This window comes from Amblyomma maculatum, chromosome 5 (genome assembly GCF_055883805.1).
Source record: "Amblyomma maculatum isolate TAMU_Amacu chromosome 5, ASM5588380v1, whole genome shotgun sequence".
In the NCBI taxonomy this organism is placed as follows: domain Eukaryota; kingdom Metazoa; phylum Arthropoda; class Arachnida; order Ixodida; family Ixodidae; genus Amblyomma; species Amblyomma maculatum.
Genome location: NC_139348.1, coordinates 114649044 through 114669305, shown reverse-complemented (window position 1 = coordinate 114669305; position 20262 = coordinate 114649044). Strand labels below are relative to the sequence as shown.

Sequence of the window (20262 nt, the reverse complement as noted above, 5' to 3'; positions counted from 1 at the left end):
ACGCGAAATCAAAGGACGCATGAATAAAAGTAAGCGCTTGGACAGTTTAAATTTCTTATTTTGCGCATTCGCTGTTGTATTACCTTTAATATAAAATCAAAGATATGCTCTGAAAGTAGGTAGAAATACGAGAAACAGTACTTGCTTCGCCGACAGGTGCCATAAAACGCGCGCCGCTGAATGACGCCGTTTTCAAAAGTTTTGGCGGGAATTTGAACGATGCGTTTTCATCTATGTTGCATAGATGGCGCTAGCAGGTGTCCAAGATATTGGACTGCAGGGTTTTATGAGGATGAATGCCTTGCCATAGGAGTACTGTCTGATTACTTAGTGTCCAATATATTGGACAAATCCCCATAGCCGGGTCTCAGGAGGATATTGCGATCCTGATTTTTTTGCAAACGAAGCAATTCCACAAAGATCTCATAGCGACCAAATCAGGTAAATTTCGATCATGCGTTTATTTACCAGTGTTTCTGCTTCGGGCACACCGTACTCGATTTTTTTTAACTTAGCTGCATTCGAATAGCGATAGAACTCTCGTGTTACCTTGTTATTAAAGCAGCAAACAAGCACACGTTCGCAAAGAATAGGAGTTCCCATCCACTCGCAGATGTGAGCACAATTCAACCAATATGCAACGCCACTGGGCCGAATGGTGGTGCAGGCTCTTTAGCTAGTGGCTCGCAGATTATTTAAGAATCTGAAACAGTGCTATTGCGGGTTTGGCTACTAAAGGCTATCCATGTTTTTTTTTTAATTCTGGATATTCCGTACAGCATTGTCATTCGTGTGAATATGTTATCACTAGGTTTCATCAAAGCAGCTGTCGAAGAAACGAATTCAAATTGAAAAAGGCAGGTATATACAACCATAGTGCACGTAGGCATGACACCACTCAGTGCAGCCGCACTGTTAAAATGAAATAAATTGTATGGTTTTGTAGCGTGGCACTGTCCTCTAAACACCGAAGGAACCGATCGATTGATGTTTCTGTTGCGCCTTCAAGCCAAATGGCGCATCTTAATTAGGCGGAACGAGTCTCCACCACAGTTCGATGTTCCCAAGTTGAATGTGACGTCATGGGCGAGCCAGACCAATTTGTGCGTATTGAGAGGGTCCAGGTTGCGAAGTAGACTCCGGGCATTGGTCATCTGTAATTGAAGCAGATCTTAGTTATCGCTTCCTGGAAAATAAAGGAACATATTCACATTAAAACGTTCATGCTCACATTAGTGCTCCGGGTATAGACTGTTCTTTGAGTAGGGAAATTAAGTTGTTTACTAGATGTAACATTCGATTCAAAATCATCCATAAACTGAGGTATGCATTCAATTTCTACTCATGCATCTCTACGATGCTAGAGGAAGAAAAATTGGAAGCATCGGCACACTAATTCCTCGCTTTAGCGAAACCATTCATTTCCTTTTCACTCGTTGCGGTCTAACGAAACCTGCTAAGAAACGTCTAATGATACGACCTTGGAAACATACCCGCGTAATGCTTACTCATTAATAATTCTTCTATTGGTAGTATTTTTTCTAATGACTTTGAAGAACACATCGTTGTTACCCCTCTTCAAGACCTGTGTGCACTTGTTCATCAGTGTACCGAATAGAATTCGAAATGCAGCCATGATAACTTTTGAAACTTTCTTGTCGCTTCTCGAATTTTATTTGAGTCTACGGCTGTTACTGTATAAAGCAGGTCATTTGTGCTGAAGGGCCGAAATATCTATTGATTGTAATGTAGCACCGATACTGTGCAATATCCTTATCATAAATTGGCCTATATTTAGGTAATGACGTAGGTAGGAAACGAGTAGCTACAGATTTTGGCTACAATAATGATTTTCCAGTCCTTAATACTATAGAACCTATGCCCTACCATGACGGCGTGTAGGAAGTTGTATCCGTTTTTAAGACAGCGTAGCAGGGGCTATGCCTCCAGCGTGATGTTGCTGACTGACAACGGGCTTGAGTTTCTACGACTTCGCATTTTTCTTTTCGAAGGCCATGCTTGCTCAGGCTACAAAGCTTCGTGCCCAGATAGAGATAATGACGTATGATTCAGACCAGTCAAAAAATTCAAAAAGGACTTTTACAATGATGTGCATCAACATATGATGTTTACTAGAAGTTAAGAAACCTTCGAATCTAAAATTTCCAGGCTGGTATCTGTCGCTTTACCTCAACAGTTTTGCCTGCAGTTGAGAAAATCTAGCTAGAAAATATTTAGTTTAATACCTACACAAGAGAAGAAGTAGATAAGGCAAGGAATGAAATCGAAATTCCTGTAATCGCATCAGGTTGCACATAACAAGCAAAAGATGGACACTAAACACAAAGTGCCTGTTTCGATTTCGGCGCCCAGCAAGCCTAAAGACCTTTACCGAACGAAAACCTACAATTCCTGTCATCTTGCAATGGCGTGAAGATGTTCACTACTCTTAAAAAAGACAAAAGTCACTGCAAGAGGTGAATACACGATGTAGCGTAATTGGTTAGAGGTTTTTCACGTCCTAAAGAATGTATCAGACAAAATCCAGAGATATCCTTGAGTACTATCACTCCAATTGACCGATATACGCACTTGCTCACCCGTCGCTATCCAACATGCAATCAACTTTCTCGCGGCGGCTCCAAACGCGTACAGCCCCGTAACCGATAGTCATGCACGGACATTCTCCCGACCTTTTCTCCGCCTCCTGCCGACTATGCGGAGCACCAGCCGATTTCCTTCATTTATTGCTCACCCGTTCCACATACCCACATCCGCCTCCACCCCCCCCCCCCCCTCCAAAGGCGGCACTTAATTACTCGGAACCGCTCATGTCGAACTAATCGCTACAAGATAAGCGACTCATGATCGCTAGTGTAACTAACAGGCAAGTCATCCAGGAATTGGCACACCATTTGTAAGTGAGGACCGGTTGCGCGGGTCCCTCCCATAGGCCATATGGGTCGGGCTCTGCTACCCCACCTGCATTTTAATGGCCTATACCATTTACACCACCTTTCTAGGCTCATGGAAAGAAATCCGTTGAGCGAGTTGTGCGCGAAATTTGCATGCGAGATCTGTGCGCGAGATCTCTCACATTCCGTGAGATGTTCTTGCCTAGCTCTCCAGCCATCTGCATTCCCACACTCGAACGTGCAGATGTGCACCGTTCAAACGTACACATGCCAGAAATAGTGTGACAGATACTGCGCCTTTCCTTTCCTGTAAACCAATTTTAGTTATATCTTGCATTGCAACGAACACCGATAAGAGGCAAATGATGGGAGAGGAAGGGTAGGCTTTTGCCTTTCTCCAAGAAAGAGACACCTAATCGAGCTTGTATTTTTCCGTTTCCACACAATCAACCAACTCGCCCAGCCGAAAGTATTGCTGACCTTAGTCATAGCTTTATTATGGCGGACGTACTGCTGCACTATTCTAGTTCACTGCAGCTGCACCCTTGGAAGCGCATTTTAGTGACGCCCCTAACCAAGAGCATTCGATTAACGAATATCAAAGTAACAGAAGTTTGATGTCCATTTTCTTACACTATTCGAAGAGCGTTGGAAGGGCATCAGGCGTTACTTTCCTGCTGGAATAATTGCCTAAAACAAGTGTTAGGAAAAACAAAGCTAAGTAGGTTAAGAAAAAAAGGCACTATGTCTACAGCCTGTATTTGCATACAGCGTGGATAATGCTAACCTAATGCCTAATTCCGCGCCTTCTGAATCGCACTTACTCTCAACAGGCGATTTATATACGGACTGACCTTGCACTCGATGGTCTTTGTCGTCTCAAACGAAGCCACTCCCGTCACTCCGCCATCAGAGTAGCCAGAGAAGAAACAGCAGCCGCTTTCAATGTACTTCACGTCCGCAGTCAATGCAAGGTGTCGAAAGATACCGGTAAAGCATTTCTGCAACAGTGGAACCACTCAGATTACAGTGCTGCTAGGATAAGCACAGATTTTAGATCCAATTATAACACAAATGTAGTTTACTACAACATTTAGTGCGTAGTAGACCGAAAACAGTTTTGAGTGCAAACTTCTCTAGCGTGCTTTCTGAGCCTAGATTTATTTGTCATAATATTGGACACTGGAAACAGGATTTCTGTATATCGTCTTGGAATTAGGTTCAAACCTTTGGTGCAAAAATATTGTTGCCTTATTACAGGACCCTCGTAGGAATTATTACCAGTTGCGTAACTTCCAGAGGATCAGAGTGACAAAAGAATAGATACAATCGATGTTTCAAAGCAAAAAAAAAATGGTTCAAGTATTATAATAATATTGTTAAAATGTGCGTCCACTCAGCTAAGCTCAGGTGTACTGCAACGAAGAAGAAATAAACATTAAGTTGTATTTCCTTTCCCGAGGAGAAAGAAGGTGTGTTGTGAAGAAAAACATGAGGTGAACAACAAAGGACTCCAACATGGGCTAAGTTAGAACTATGTATACTCAGGTTAAATATACACTGCCTATATAAATGTACCCTGCTTCCATGGGCTGTATATCTATATTTAGGGTGCAGCCGCTGATAAATCAATTGATTGTTTCTGCTCTCCTGTCTTATACGTTGCTCCCTTGTGCTCCGTGTTTTATGCGCATATTTCCATTGATTCTGCAGGCTGTCACCAACAAGCCCAGCAACAAATCTTGATAAAGCACACAAACAGGCGTTCGACCTTTTTGTCTTAAGATGAGGAAAGGCAGACGTTGGTGAATAGAGTTGTAGAAATTTGATCCTAATCATAAATTTGGCGGTACTTCTAGCAAGCGGACCACTACATTCCAAATACTGCATTCGAGTATGCTATGTGAAACGTAAACGCAGGACGGCGAAATAAATGTTCTCAGCGGGATTTCGTCACACCGACGATCGGGAAGTAGAATTACACGTGTTTGGACGTTAGGTTACCGGACGTTACTCCCAACCCTTCGTACTGATTCGCTCCGCATGGATGGTGAGTAGCATTGAATACAGGATGGGTGCGGATGGGTATGAGACGACACGCCCCCTGGATAAGAACATCTGATAATACCGCCGATATAGACAAAGAGGCCAGCCATTTTTAGTGGAAAGGGAAGTCGCCATATAATGGTGGCTGCTTCTCAAAAGCTTCGTAGAGCTATATTGCGTATTGTTTGGCTGTGATGAAAGAACTCGTCGAGGGAGAAGCCTGAGGAGGCGAAGGCTTGCAGGAGAAGCAGTTGGTAGTGAATAGACATCTCGAGAGAAAGGACACGTTTGCAGTGTCGAAAGGCTACACTTTGATGAAGATTTACACCACAAGGCCATATTATGGTGTAAATCTTGCGGTTTTGCCTTCGAAGTAGTCGGAGAGCGGCGGGCTTTATAGCGGACTTTACCATGCACAGGAACATTTCTGCCTGGTGTCCCTCATTGCAAAGTCTATTCAAGTATTTTAAAAATACTTCTCCTAACGCGATTAGAACTACCACCGGGGAGAGAGGCGTACTTCCCGGCGCCGACGGTTTAGACCACTCGGCCACCACCACATTCTATCTCGCCGCTTCCATGAGCAGCGAGCCATTCCTTGACGAGCATCATAAACCGAAGCTTGCCGAAGTTTCCGGAGCGCCAGCTCCGAATCATGTGGTATGACATCATAGCTACACCTTCCTCTGAAAACCTAAACCTTGCTGACCTAGAAGACTGCCAACAATACGACTAACGTGGTAAAACTTCACGGGCAACAGAAGACAAATCCATAGCGGCCTCTGCAGCCACTTTTTGATGGAAACGAAAACAAAGTTTTCCGTGTCCTGTGGGATGTCACCGCATGGTAAAAAGCCCCAGGTGTTCGAAAATATCGGAACCAGGCATTACAGCGTATCTAACACTATGGTTGCTTTGTGGAGTCTTACCCTCAAAAGAAAGCCATTAAGAGAATCCACAGCCCGGCTGCCTAGCCGCGATAAAACAATGGCGGAGTTGTTTAGAACTTGCCAGTTGATGGCTGCACGTATGGGATGTGCTAGGTGTGCATTTCATTTTGCGCTACACAAACGGTTGATTCCTTGATGGTTGAAGGGGATTCGGGTGAATAAGGGTGAACACGCCCACCACATGTACCTGTCAGAATAGAGAGATTTATCTCGTTGCAAGGATTCTAGTGACCACGTATATCGGTGGACAATCGCGGACACTGCACCTGCGTGGGAGGCGCCGGTAAAGAGGTGTATTTCATCCACAGTAGTACTTCTTCCGCCAACTAAATTTTTCTACCAACGAGAGAAAGTTTTTTCCAGGGAAACACGGCGAGATAGTACCTGAAAGAAATAAATAAGCTAGACGTGAAAGACACAATGTGCTGAAATATTATTTTTGCACAGCAAAGCAGTACTGCTGCACGTCCGGCAACGCTAACGACTTGGAACTTGAAATTTTACGGACTTGTCAGCCATGAATGTAGCACCTCGCTGGTGTTGGACAACCGGACCAGCAGGGGTATAAAGCAGCTTGAGACCGTAGTTTAGTATCTTTAAAGAACAAAAGGCACAGCACACAGACGACATTTGCCAAGCATGGCTCGCTTAGTGGCCCGATTAGAGCAATGTGATTTGAGTGACGACCTAAACAATGAAGATTCTGTCTACTCCCCTTTATCCCCATCCATGGCCATAAGCCTCCCATTCAATAAAGGACATCATATCAATCAATCAGCGCATACCAGCCATCCTCCTCAATGCGCGGAGATTTTTTGAGAAAATAAAGATGTTATAATCGTTTTAGTTATAGTGATCCTGTGAGGCGTACATTGCACACGTATCGGTCAGAGCGTGTTGAAACGCTAGGTGGTGCTGTTAATTTCGCTGATAGGTGATTTCGTTGACCAGTTGACAGCCGTGTGGTGCGGACGCGTGTTCCATCGCTCCTCCGATTGCACGTGGCTACTGGAAACGGACGGACTGGTGACAGCGGGAGCTTCTAAAAGCGCCAAATAAATGAGTTCTTTCTTTCATTACCTTTATTTTGTTTTCAGCTAGTTAGGTTAAGCGCAGCTTAAACAATACATTTTAACTCTTTGTCCTAGCGGCCTGCTTGTCGTGCCGGCAGTTAGGGTTTTTTCGGCGTTCATTCTTTAAGTGCTTCGTTAGATAGTTATTCATTTTTTTCTAGGCTATTGGCATTCGCAGAATGTCCTTTAAAGCGTGTTTGCAAATTTGGTTTTGTGTCTTTCCTGTGCAGTCTGTATATTCTAAGAATTCATAGTAGGAATAGTTCAGTTGATATATGCTTGAGATGTGCAAGCAAAAGAAGGTAAAATGTACTCAGTGTGAGGCGCAGGGTAATCTCAAGGAAACGCCTTTCACCTCGGTAGAGGAAGCGGAAGGCAGTGGCTTTTTATGCGGTGTTGCGTGCTGAGTGCGCACCTAGATAGATTTGAACTAGAAAGGAGCGGTCTCGTGTGTAAGCCTTAGAAAATCATTAGGTTTATTAAGGACAGAAAATCAGAAACTGCTGAGACAGCTTCCTCCAATTAAAAAAAATATGGTAGACATTGTCCTTAGAAGAAACGAGGACGGACATTCCAGTGAAAGCCACGTGGCTGGGAACAACACTGGTATGGAAGGCATAAGCAAAGTAGGTCAAGCGGAGTAGAACCGACCGAGTTATTTAGAAGTAGCCACTAAGAAGTGGGGAAAAATGAAGAAGTAAGGAAGAATGAAAATTCCTGAGAGAAGGACACAGATAACCGAAAGCAGGAGCCAACAGTTGGGAGGAAGAGAGATAATGACCAGGTGCTTATCGCCGGAGATTCGAACTTGAGCAGGTGCTGGCGAGATATCATGGAACGTGTAAAGGTTGATAAGTGAGTGTTAGAATGAGCGCACTGCTAAAAGAGAGCCAAAATAGGCGGTTGAAAAATTCCGCAGAGCGCAATATGGTGATAGCAGCCGCGGGGCTGAACGATGTCCAAAATGGTGCCGCTGCAGGAGTGGTGGAAAGCTTAGCTAAGGGAGTTAACGATATAAGGGCGATAGCACAGGAAGCGCAGATAGTTTTATGAACAGTACCGGGGGTGTTAGGAACGAACGAAAAGCTTGAAAAGAACGTGTTGATAGTTATATAGAACATAAGAAAGTTAAGCCTGAAGAAGCGTTTCGAAGTGGTTGAGGTAAACAGGGTTGTACAGAAGCAGGTTTGTGTAGAGTTTTCAGTGGGATGGCTTCCATTTTAACAGAACGGTGGGAGCAGAGATAGTCTGGCGCCTGGCAGGCAAGGCCGTAGCATTTTTCGGGAGTGCGCGAGGGCTCGGTGCACAGGCGTAGTTGGAAGTGCAGCAGAGGAAAGCGTAATAACATAGGCTGAAAAAATGGCTAGGAGGAGGTCGAGAAAGAAAAGTACAAAAAAGAGATTTAACGCTAGGATTGGCTGCATAAACATGCAAGAGGTAGAAAAAGAGCGAAATGGCTAGAGGTAGAACAGCAGTTGAAGAACGACAAAATTGGTGTGTACGCTCAATGCGAGACTCATCTTAGGGGTCTAGAAGATCAACCATAAATAGAAGGCTACGTCTGGGAAGGGTACAAGAACGGGAACGGAAGAAAATGATGGAGGGGTAGGTATGTTGATACACCAGGGAGCAAACTGGCAAACAATAAAATCATCTTGTAAAGAACATATTTGGGGTATCATGAACAATTGCCGACATAAGGACATGGCTAGGGCTAATTTATTTAGGAACAGGACACCAATGCAGGCAAGAAAACAAGGATCTTATTGAAGGTCTCAGTGACGATATAAGCCAGTTTGGAGACGGGGCCGATATTATTCTGCTGGGGGATATGAACGGCCACATCGACGGTCTGGATGGATACACGGATTGTAACGGGAAGCTAATGCTAGATTTCTGTGAGCAACACGAACTAGTTATATAAATAAAGAAACAAAATTCGAAGACCAAATCACGTGAGAATTCCGCAACAGGCAGACGACCATTGACTATTGTCTAATGTCGCAGGGAATCTATACCAAGGTCACAAAAAAGGAAATAGACGAAGAAGGGGAGCGTAGTCTGGGAAGCGATCATAAATTTATTAGTCTGCAGTTGGGGCCCTTAATAAAAAGAGAAATGAAACTCAGACAAAAACTAAATGCAAAATATAAGATGACGAAATAGCGCAGATAGCAGCAGACATAGAGGAAGCAATAGAGAGAAGGCCTTTGGAAGACTGGGATTATGAGCAGGTAGAAAGTAAATAATAGGGTTAAAGTAGAAAACCGCTGGAATGGAAAGAGGAGGCCGGGGAGCTTGCGGAATAAGGAAATAAGGGAAGCCATCGAACAACACCGGGCAACTTCAAGCGAACTCTGAAAGGTCAAGAAAGCACAGGTATCTCAGGAGGAAATAGACCAAAAATGGGAATCATATCGACAAAAGAAACATGATGTCCAAAGTAAAATAAAGCAGTCTACCGATGGCTGAATGGCTGAAATACGCACTGCCGTTGGAGGCGGACCCAGAACATTCTGGAACCATATAAGCTAGCTAGGAAAAAAGAATCCAAGAAAGCAGGCTCGAACTCAAGATAACAAGGGAAATTGTTTAAAGGGAGACAACGAAGTGAACTACATCACATCAGTTATAGCCGGGTCATTTAAGAGCGACGATAGGGTAATCTCCGCAAATCAGGAAGCAGCACAAGATAGGAGAATACAAACAGCCTAAAACATACCGATCTAAACTGGAAATAGGCAGAAAAAATTATTCCTAACAAGACATCTACACGAATATATAGAATTCTGATCAAGCTGATTAATGAACTTCGTCCAAGAAGAAAAGAAACTTTGTTAAAAGCTTTGGAAACAGTCATAACCAATAAGCAAATTCCGGACAGCTGGCGGCAGAGTAAAATGAATTTGATTTATAAAGGGCAAGGAGAAAGGATGCAGATAAAATCCTGCAGACCTATTACCATAACATCTGTTATATACAGGTTGGCTATGCAGGCGGTGAAATTAAAATACAAGCAGGGTTAGAAAGTAACAAGATACTCGGAGAACTTCAGAACGGCTTTAGAAATGGTAGGCGCTTAAATGATAGCCTGTTCGTGCATACCCAGTGAGTCAAACTATCTAGACTGAAAAATAGACCTTTGAATTTATCCTTCCTGGAGATAAATGGGGTGTATGACAACGTAAGCTCCTGTCGAACATGGGAAAATAATAAGGTAATGGGTATGAGATAACAGAGTTCCTATCGAAAATATACCGGGATAACAAAGTAGAAATTACATGGGCAAGAATAAGAAGTATGGAGTCTGTCAAAGTATGCAAAAAATTAAGACAAGGCTATCCTCTATCACCGGTGCTATTCATGCTTTATATGATAAATCTGGAACGGAGGATACAAGAAAGTAACCTAGGTTTTAATTTGTCATATAGATTAGGCGAAAATTTGCTAAAGCCGCGCCTTCCCGGTTTGATGAGAAGACGATATTGGGCTGCTACCAGAGGGTGAGGAAGAATTGCAAACTCTGGTTAAGTATTACTGAGACGAAGGGGACGCTCTAGGTTTCAGTTTTAGCGCAGTTAAGTCGGGTCTGATGAATTTTAACGCCTCAAATGATCAGGGTGTTAAAATACAAGGCCATGAAATACCCAGTGTAGCAGAATATAAATACCGCGGGGTATGGGTTAACGAAGGATTGGCATACACTGAAAAGCATGAGCAATCACTAAAGGCAAAAAGGCGAAGAAATGCCGGGATAATGAAGCCTAGGGCAGGGGGGGGGGGGATACAACAGGTAGAAGGTTTTTAAGGTCATTTGGTAAGGAATTATGGCATTCGGGCTTACTTTCGGAAATGCGGGTTTGTGCCTAAAATGGAAGGTACAGTCGGCATTAGAAATAATTTAGAGAGCCTTGGAACAATTAGCACTGGATGGCCACGGCGAAGCCACAAATAAGGCGATACAGGGAGATATGGGCTGGGCATCTTTTGAAGTACGGGATGCCCAGAGTAGTAAAATATTATATGAGGAACGCCTGAGAAAATTGAAAAATAACAGATGGGCAGCTAAAATATTTAAATATCTATACCTAAAAAGCGTTGACTCGCAATGAAGGAAATTAACTAGGACACTGACCAGTAAGTATGCTGGTCACAAGGACGACGAAATAAAGAGCGTTAAGCAACAGGTTTCACAGAAGGTAAAAATTGGATAAATTTGATGGAAAAGAAACAAAATGTGCAACTATACCGAAAATGGAAAAGGCAGATGAGGGAGGAAAGTTTTTTTTATGATTCAAGAAGTAGTGTCCTACTTTTTGAAGCTAGATCAGGGTGCCTTAGAATACGCAGCTACAAAAAGAAATTTAACAATGAAGATGACGCATGTGCAGTATTTGGTAACTCCATTGTAACAATTGATCATATTTTACTCGAATGTAATCCCGGAAGTCCTGAAGCTCTGGGGTTTAGAGATACCAGTTGCCGGGTGAATGAACCTGCGGTGGAAGCTAGCAAAATATGATTGGAAGATTTATGGCTTAAAAGCAGAAAAGTCACATAATGTTAGTATGCAGCAGCAAAAAATTAATAAAATAGAATGCTGGTATAGTTAAGCAATCTAAAACAATAATTAACATACAGGGGGAACAAGTGAGCAGGATAGCAACTGCTACCACCCCGTTTCAAAAGGGACGCTTCTGTATTCCATCCATCCATTCATAATAAGCTGGAGTAAAATTACGTTAACGACGAAGGAAGGGAAAATGTTGACACGTTTGTACAGGAAAAAGCCAAGGCGCTCGTTAGTGGTTGGCGGTGAGAACTGTGATATAAGCCGTAAATGTTGTTGTGTTGAAAAGTGTCCATTAATTTTGTAGACAGTAGCCTTACAACAGAAGCAAAGGCCGCGATCACCAATGTTATCGCTTCAGGTGTCAGCTTTGGGTAGCGACATCAATTGGTGCCAAAGCTGACATCGGTGTAAACTTTGAAGTCGGAGTCGAAAGGTATACTTATTAATTGGCGCACAAGAATGATATGACGAAATCTGTGAGGATTTTTGAGGAGTGTGCTAGGCCTACTACGGGGAAGGTTTGAATGACATGAGGGAGGCTCTTGTAGAAAACGTGGAAGCTTCAGTTACCGTTGAAAGGGACCATGGCAGATTAAAATCTTTCACTGCGGGGATACTGTATCATAGATGATGAATATTTGACAAGTTTCAAACACAGCAAATGACGAAGGTCTAGTTCAGCGAAATGGAGTTCTGCAGCAATTCTTCATGACCGAGAAAGCAATCTCTTTATAGAAGGCGACTCTCATGGCCTACGTTCAGTGAACATTCCGGGTACACCGGCGACGGTACAACGATCGTAAAATAACGAGCTTGACATGACAGATAAGATGGCTGCCGTTGATTGGTCGTTGGACTGTGTGACGTTAGAAAAGCGCATCACATGGCTGATTTCGCGGGAGGCGCCAAGTCGCGCAGATTGCACGAAATGACAATTGAACGTCGGGCCGTCGGAAACTAGTCAAATAAGCTGACCCTTGGTACCTCAGGCATATTTAACATGCCTTAGCTCAAGCGGTGTCATAAATGCGTGGAGTGGCCTTACATATATTATTGTAGCTTACAAAATTTAACATGCGACTTTGTTCATGATAACACATATCCAATTAAACCGGTCAGAGACAGAAAAGCACCGCTACCAAAGAATATGCACGCGAATCAAGATACGCAAGGAAAGTCAGCAGATAGAATTCATTGATGCAGGGGCATCAAACGCTCAATGTAGCAGCTTAAAAGTCCAGCTAGCACCAAATCTGAAATCGTTCATTACGAACCCAGTTAAGAGAATTGGCAACCCTGCCCCTATGACATGCCGCAAATTGGCTAATATGGCTAGGACTCTCGCGCTATGGAGGTAGGAAAATAAACATTGGCGTTCGGTAAGAGTGCAGTTAACAGGAAATCTTACCTTAGTGCTGGCGTAAAGCGTCCTAGGCTTACCTTCGCCTAGCACAATGAAATGAAATTGATTGATAGTGCTCACCGCTTCAAAGCTGACTGTAGATCGCTGAGTGACTGGCGTGTAAAGTAGCCCTCGCACACCCCGTTGAATATGGTTCGTCGTGATGCCGTGGAAGATATCCATCCTTAGGCTCAGCGTCAGAGCAAACACACTCTTTGGGTTGGTTATATTAGCAATCAATCGCACAACTTCCTCCTGCCGAAAGACAAAATGGACTGATGATTTGATGTGGCCATTAACGCATTATCACTATGACACAAGAAAAACAGGAGCGCATTTCCATTCAACTTCTTTACACAAGATATCCTAAAATGTATTATTGTCCACCATAGAGCAAACATTATTTTATTATTTAGATCATATGCATTGCGCCTTTGGCAGCTTTTAAGGAAAGGGTGCATTTGAAGTCCAACAATAGACATGCACATGCAGGGGAAGAAACGTGAAATAGGACTACATAAATATACATATAATCTAAGAAACAAATATGAAATGATATTTATTCAATAATTCATTTATTGTACCATTAAAGGCCCTTTTGGGACTTTACATAAGGGGGGGGGGGAGAGAACAGTTGAAATACAATGTGAAGAGAGTGACGCAATGTTACCACAATAAGATACATCAAACTACAATAAAAAAAGAAGGAATACAGTGTGAAATGTTACAATGCAGTTCTAATCAATATATAGTAATATCATGAAAATATTATAGTAATATCATCAAATACATACTTCTAAATTATACATAGGCTAAAGGAGGCGGGAGTAACAAGAAAAATAAAATGGTACAAGTCAATGCGCTGGTTTGATCTTTCATTTGCCATAATGTTCGGTTAGTGCATCTCTAAATATTTAGTGGTACACAATACGTTCTAGAAATAATTTACGTATATGAAATCCAGATAGGCATAGTTGCAGCTACGCAACCTACATTTAGGTTGAATTTTTTATCTTGAATGAAATTTAGCTAAATTCAGGTAGATACGCAAGATAGATTATAATTGATGCTAATAAACTTGCTTAAACAGATAAAATTTGGCAGCAGTCGTGTATATCGGTAGCACGACTTAGCCTTGATAGAAGTCCCGCTGCGGGCTCCAAAGTCAATGAATTTGATGCCTTCTAATTTCTCTCCCTTCAACCTTAGAAGGTTGCCTAAATCATGAAGCATGCTATCTATGCACCTGTAAAGGTGTATAATGCTCTATTCGCATTGTTTTTAGTACATGAAAGTGACGAGGTCAGCTGTTCCTATTCTGGAGACTGCACGCAATAGAGCTATCTGACGACTGATACCCATTGCAAATCAGTACCTCAGCTGAAGGCTAACATCGATACTAGTTTGCAATGGCAACTTTATTGCTTTAGATTAGGAATCGAATGTCCTAAAAACATTCCCTTTTGTCCGGCAATCTCAGCGAGCAGAAAAAGCAGAAATAGAGAAAGATATAAGGATTACGTTTAAGTAGGGTACCGCAAGCCCTGGTCAGCTAGACAGAACTCCTCAATTTGGCCAGACATCTACCTTTTAAAAATAAGGGTAAAATACCCTAAAGCTGGTTATTAAATGATGCGCCGAAAAAATTAAATAGGAAAACAAACCTGTTGATCGACATGCCACAACCGCAGTATACTAGAAATGATGGCAGACCAAGTCATTTTATATATAAGAGAAGATTGGACATCAACAACAGCCTTCATGCGCTAGCAGTTTTAAACTCTGTACCTCAAAGACCGTCCTGCTTCTTTTCTCTTCGCCTGCCACAGCACTTCCTCACTTTAGCTGCTTGAGCCTGAAGGCGTCCCAGGTAAACAACCCTGCATATTCCTTAACTCCCCCCCCCCCTACTCTCCAGATCTACGCGAACTGCGCGCAGCAGTGAAATGACCAAAACCAGAATCTCTGTTCATCATGGCCTTAGACTTAAGAATGAACTTCAAACGTGCGCAAGATGGCCCAATAACAAATTTTATTTAATTTTCTCTTTGGCGTCTGCCCAAACATAAGAAGCACGTATAGGTCATCTACTTCTCAGAAGGACATGGTGAGAGTATTTGTTTGGCATCATTTTTCCCAGCAAGCGTCGTCTGTATGATTACGCAAAGCCCTTACCTGACGGCAGTCATGCAAGATGCTTTAAATGTCTTCTCCCTCTCAATCACGCACATTGCATTGGGGTAGCTGATTTAATCCGATTAAAAAAGATCTCGAAGAGAGTAATCCAGAGGACTTTATTCAAATTTCGGGAGTAAGATATGTAACCTGAGCGCTGAAAAGAGCTAGAACTTCCTAACGCACTAAATATTTGTTTTGTTTTTTCCCTTTGAAATACCAGCCATAAAATTGTCGCTACCTCTATTCAGCTAGTGGCGAAAGCCATTAACAGAAACCATTACAGAATAAAAGTTATTATAGAGTGAATTCATTACCAGAAACTGCGTCGTCATGAAAACAATGCCAACATGTCAACAGGAGCGCCATGTTAGAGGCAAATACTGACGTTGTTGCCAAGTCTACACTCGTGCACTTCTGAGACTGCAGTGCTTCGGAGGGCAGTTTTAAATCCCATTCCAGTGCTGGTTCATAAAGCATACGCTAGTACTGTGAAACGCAGACGTCACTTTTTGATACAAATAACTTAGAAAGTTTTACCACAGCACTTTAGTTTTGCATGAGATGCTACAGTGATATAAGCAGATTTCGGGAAATTCTGATAATCTTATTCACAATTTAACTCTGTTGCTCTCGTAGGATTCCCATGGCCACTCACGAGTGTAGGATTCTCCTGATAAAAGAGGCAGCTGGAGCTCCAAGAAGCTGTAGCCTGCGGCTGATGTTCTCCAGGATCTGGTTCAGTAACAGTCAAGAAGATCACTAAGATCTTGATACTGCAACGCAATAAAGGGAAGGAACTATGTATTTGAAGGGAAAAAGCGCAGATATTGGAAATCACTCAAATATGATCAGAGAAAATAAATCAAATTTAGCAAAAATTGTTATGAGCTGCTAGAGCCCTTGTCTACATTGGTCCAGGTTTCTGTCGTATGCTCGGTTTCCAAGATATACATGTTCAGTGACTATTTGTAAGTAGGTGACTTACACTTCATTGGTAGCACCATATAACATATTGGGCCTCTTATACACATTTAAGGGCTATGCGAAAAAGGTGCTCTTCGCATTCATTGAGAAGGAAATGAAGTTGACAGCATAAGGCAGTGCTGTCTTCGCGCTGTGGGTTGAACACTCATTTCCGGCCGTGAAGTGTTTGTTTCAATTTATCGAGTGATAACGCCTATTGCCTCGGGACTCCATTGATGCATCCCAACTCAAACCAGTGAGAAACCACGTACGCGCTGAACATCGATGAAATGGGTGATAGCTGGTTCTAGATTACTACAAACTACAGCTTGAAAAAACAAACAGAAAAACATTGGTGAAATTGGGAAATGCAAGCACCTGTACCAGACCATCATAATGAAGATTTGTAACAGTATCCCAACAAAAGCAAACTTTTCTGCCAAGAAAGCTTTCACAGAGAGAAAGCGCTACGCTGTAGTGACACATGTCAATCCTCAGGTGCTTTTTGCCTAGAGTTAATTATAGAGTACTAGGCTGTACAACTTCCATTGTCATATCTACGCCGACAAGCTGCCACCAATCCGTTTCCTTTTCGAGCCGTTTTGCATGAACTATTCCTCTTATTAGCGGTGTTTCTGAGTCTTTTTACTCTGTGATAATAAATCACGATTGCGAGCCATTTCCAAATGTCCCACACCTACCGTGCTTACCTCTTCGATGAAATATTTCCTGCCATATCAACACTGGGCTAATTGCTGTGTCATATTTGCTTCCCAGGATAGCTAATGTATAGGAACGAAAATTAAACGTTCGTCCGTGGGGCAATGACTATTTACCCCTTCAAGAATGTAGAAAACATTTTGGAGCTCCCATTGATGGCGTTAAAAGGGCCCGGTTTGAGTTCAGACTATTTGTTTCTTGCACTAGTTCTGGAAGGAATTTAGTAAGTAGTGTCCACTTGTTGATCATCGGGAATGCGCCGAATTGTTAGGCCCTGCGCGAGCTCTGGTACTTTAGGCACTTCTTGAGGATTCATTCATTTTCAGAATAATTAAAACCGACAGTTTCAACACTTTATTGAGAAAGGATCAGTAACCCTGTTATGAGACCAGCTGTTGGCATGTATAAAAATTATAGAAACCCCTTAGCTCCATCTTTAGAAGTCTGGCACGATGACATATTTACCAACTCTCTCAATTCTGGTACGTGTCTGGGTGTCAAAAATCCGCGTTCAAGAGATAAGGTGAACAAGAGGAGAATTTATAGATTATGTGCAGTCATGGTACGAGGCACAACAATATCGACACAGTGCCGAAACCTACTGGCTACTCGCGACTGTATTCGCACAGCGACGGCCAGGGAGAATCCGCCATTTCCACACCAGGTGAGCAGCACTGCATATCACGAACACGAAGGCCTTCCCTGACAAGCGGCAACGTCTATATTTAGGCTCGCAAACCGTTGGAATTTTAACTGTCCAGTCCAGAGGCCGGAATTTGCGGCGGCCTAAGAGGTAAAATATCCTACTGAAAAACGAAAAGTCCTACCGGGCTATAACCTCACACAATCTCATCAAATCACATAGACTCTCATAAGGTGCACATTATTACCATAAAAAATCTTCCAAACTTTATGTTATTGTAAAAGAAACCTGGATATCTTAAGCCATTATATGCGACTTGCATGTGCTTTCTTACGTAAATTGAGTGAGACTGTGTGAGAAAACGGGAGGTTATTGCCTCATACAATTTTTTCAGTAGGGTAGTAGCGCGCTGGTCTCCCACTCCAGCATGAGGGCAATAACAGCAATAACAGGAGAGTATGAAAAGCAATAGAGACGCTAAGAAAGAAGCGAATGAAACTAATTGAGCAAGATAATGAAAAAGAAAACGTATAGAGAAGTACGGAAGCAGAAGGGCGAAGATAATCCCATAAAAAAAAATAGAATTTTACGAAACCCACTAGAGGAAAAGCCCAAAAAGTAAGAAAATAATAAATGCAATCACAATCAACGCGCCAAGCGTACAACTTTTTGTCGCTTCCGTTTATAAAAAAACTGCCTCGAAGCCGCGTTTCAGTGATTACTGAAGGTCCTCAAACTGCATAATTTACACCTGCCCAGAAGAGTGAAATATCCTTATTTGCAAGCGTTGTTCTGGATTGCCGTTATTAAGACCAGTCTCGCTAGCTTTAGCAACTTCATTTCCGGATAAGACAGTTAACTATGCTCCTAGACCTCTACAGTTTCAAAAATTGGCCATTTTAACTCACTATTTGTCCTGCGTCTTATTGCTGCACTTATATATTCAAATCGATTTTCTTGGGCGCAGTAAGCACGACGTTCGCAAGAAACCTGTGTAGTTATATACCGTTACTAAAGCAGAGATGAACTCGCGTTGCAATATTAAACCATTTCAAGAGGATGGAAGACAGCATCGCTCTTATCAATGCAAAGCGCTCTGTGGACGATTTCGAATGTTCCAGCTGCGACAGCTTCACTATCAATTTTTTCTGCGAGAAAAATTTGCCCAAACGTAAATTAACGTTGAAGAGCGAGGCTCCGCACAAACGGGTTTCCCACTACCCGTGGTCTTTTTTGTTTCCTTTATATATGCCGGGGAAGAGGCCGAATTGGGGTGGGGCCTAAGACGTAAGAGTTATTAAGAGCCCCGGAATAAATTTTTATTCCTCCGTGGTGGGATTTCACCTGTTAAAATTAAAAACGACCAGAGGAACTTTAATAAGTACATCTTTAATTATAACTCTTGCAATGGTTGGTAACTGTCCTAGTTGTCTTTCATAAGTTTGTCTCCTGGACTTACGCGACCGAAATATGTTCTCAGTTTATTATTTTCTATGCACTCGTCTCAGATGCAGCATCATTGAAAAAAAGACATAAGTTCTAAAAAATATATTTTTCCTTCAGTGTTAGCCGGAATGCAGTCCGTTGCATGCACATGGGCAAGTATAACATGGTTAATTAAAGCATACTTCTTTATGATGAAAACTTTGTTGGTCAATGAGCTGCTAAAATCGTTAAAGAACGCGCCACTTTTCTGTAGAATAAAAAACAAGTTTTCTTTGTCAGAAAAGAGGAGAAGAAAAACAATGTGAATTTTTTCTTGTTCTCCTGTTACTTCCAACCGAGGTTATTAGGAATAGCCCAGTCGGAAAAAACTACAGAAACTTTTATGTTTTTACGATAGAATTTGTGTGCACTTTTGACGGGAAACCTGTTGTGACATCAGAGCTTTCTATGGTAACACCAGAAATTTCTGTAGTTACAACAGAAAAGTCGTACAGAACTACAGAAAAAAACTACAGAACTAAAGAACAATCTGTCGTTTACGACAGAAGTACAGAATATTTTGTATTTTTGACATGGTTATGTTGCTTTCTTCGACAGGGAAAGCCTTTATGCAAGCTGACCACAGCATGTCGTATAAAATTCCCTGCAGGTTCTGCGTGGCGCTCCAGTGATCACAAACAGCAGACCTCTTTGCAAAGTTCGAGCCCATTCTAAACACTACTATTTTTTGTGCGCGCGATGGAGCAATCGCATAGGTTACAAACACTGTGACGTTCACATGTCAGCACACGAAATCCATATCAGTTATTTGAAAAGTTCCGCTTACTCGCCGATGCCTCGAAGAAATGGCACGTAGTCTTGATCGGAGAATCGCGTAATAAAGGGCTTTAAGGCGAAGAAAAACACGGATTCCGGTTCTCCGAGTCCAGTGAAAAGCGTCCCAATTCTCTGCAATGTTTTGAACAAAGATTGACAGGACAAAGAAAACACAAGGTATCTGAAATATTTCGTAAAGCCGACAATGAAGCCAAATTGTAGGTCGCATTAAATATTTGGTTTGTATTGGCATTTCTCGCATGTCAAGCGGCACATCCGCCGGGAACTGGACGCTTGATTTCACACGAAATAAACTTTACAACTATAACTGGATTTTCATGAGGGATAGATATATGCTTAGTTGGCAAGAGAAGCTTTGTAGGAAGGTATGAACTAGACAAAGATAAGTAATAGACGGCATATAGGTTCTCCTATATGTTTGAATTAGGAAGATATGAATTAGACAAACATAAGTAATGAGCGACATATAGGTTCTCCTGTAATGTTTGAGTTAATTAAGACTCATTTAAAATTAGA

The 20262-nt window shown here is 42.2% G+C and overlaps 1 protein-coding gene across 1 annotated transcript in view; it reads right to left on the bottom strand.

The window, feature by feature from the left end:
- Positions 1-941: 941 nt before the first annotated feature.
- Positions 942-20262, bottom strand: part of LOC146189264 (uncharacterized) — a 37980-nt gene continuing 18659 nt past the window's right edge. Inside the window, exons 6-10 of the mRNA XM_084605219.1 lie at positions 19736-19857; positions 15793-15910; positions 13041-13214; positions 3770-3916; positions 942-1154 (exon numbers count right to left, since the gene is read on the bottom strand). Coding sequence (XP_084461345.1) covers positions 1005-1154; positions 3770-3916; positions 13041-13214; positions 15793-15910; positions 19736-19857 — 711 coding nt within the window. The 3' untranslated portion in view covers positions 942-1004. The remainder of the gene's footprint in view (positions 1155-3769; positions 3917-13040; positions 13215-15792; positions 15911-19735; positions 19858-20262) is intronic.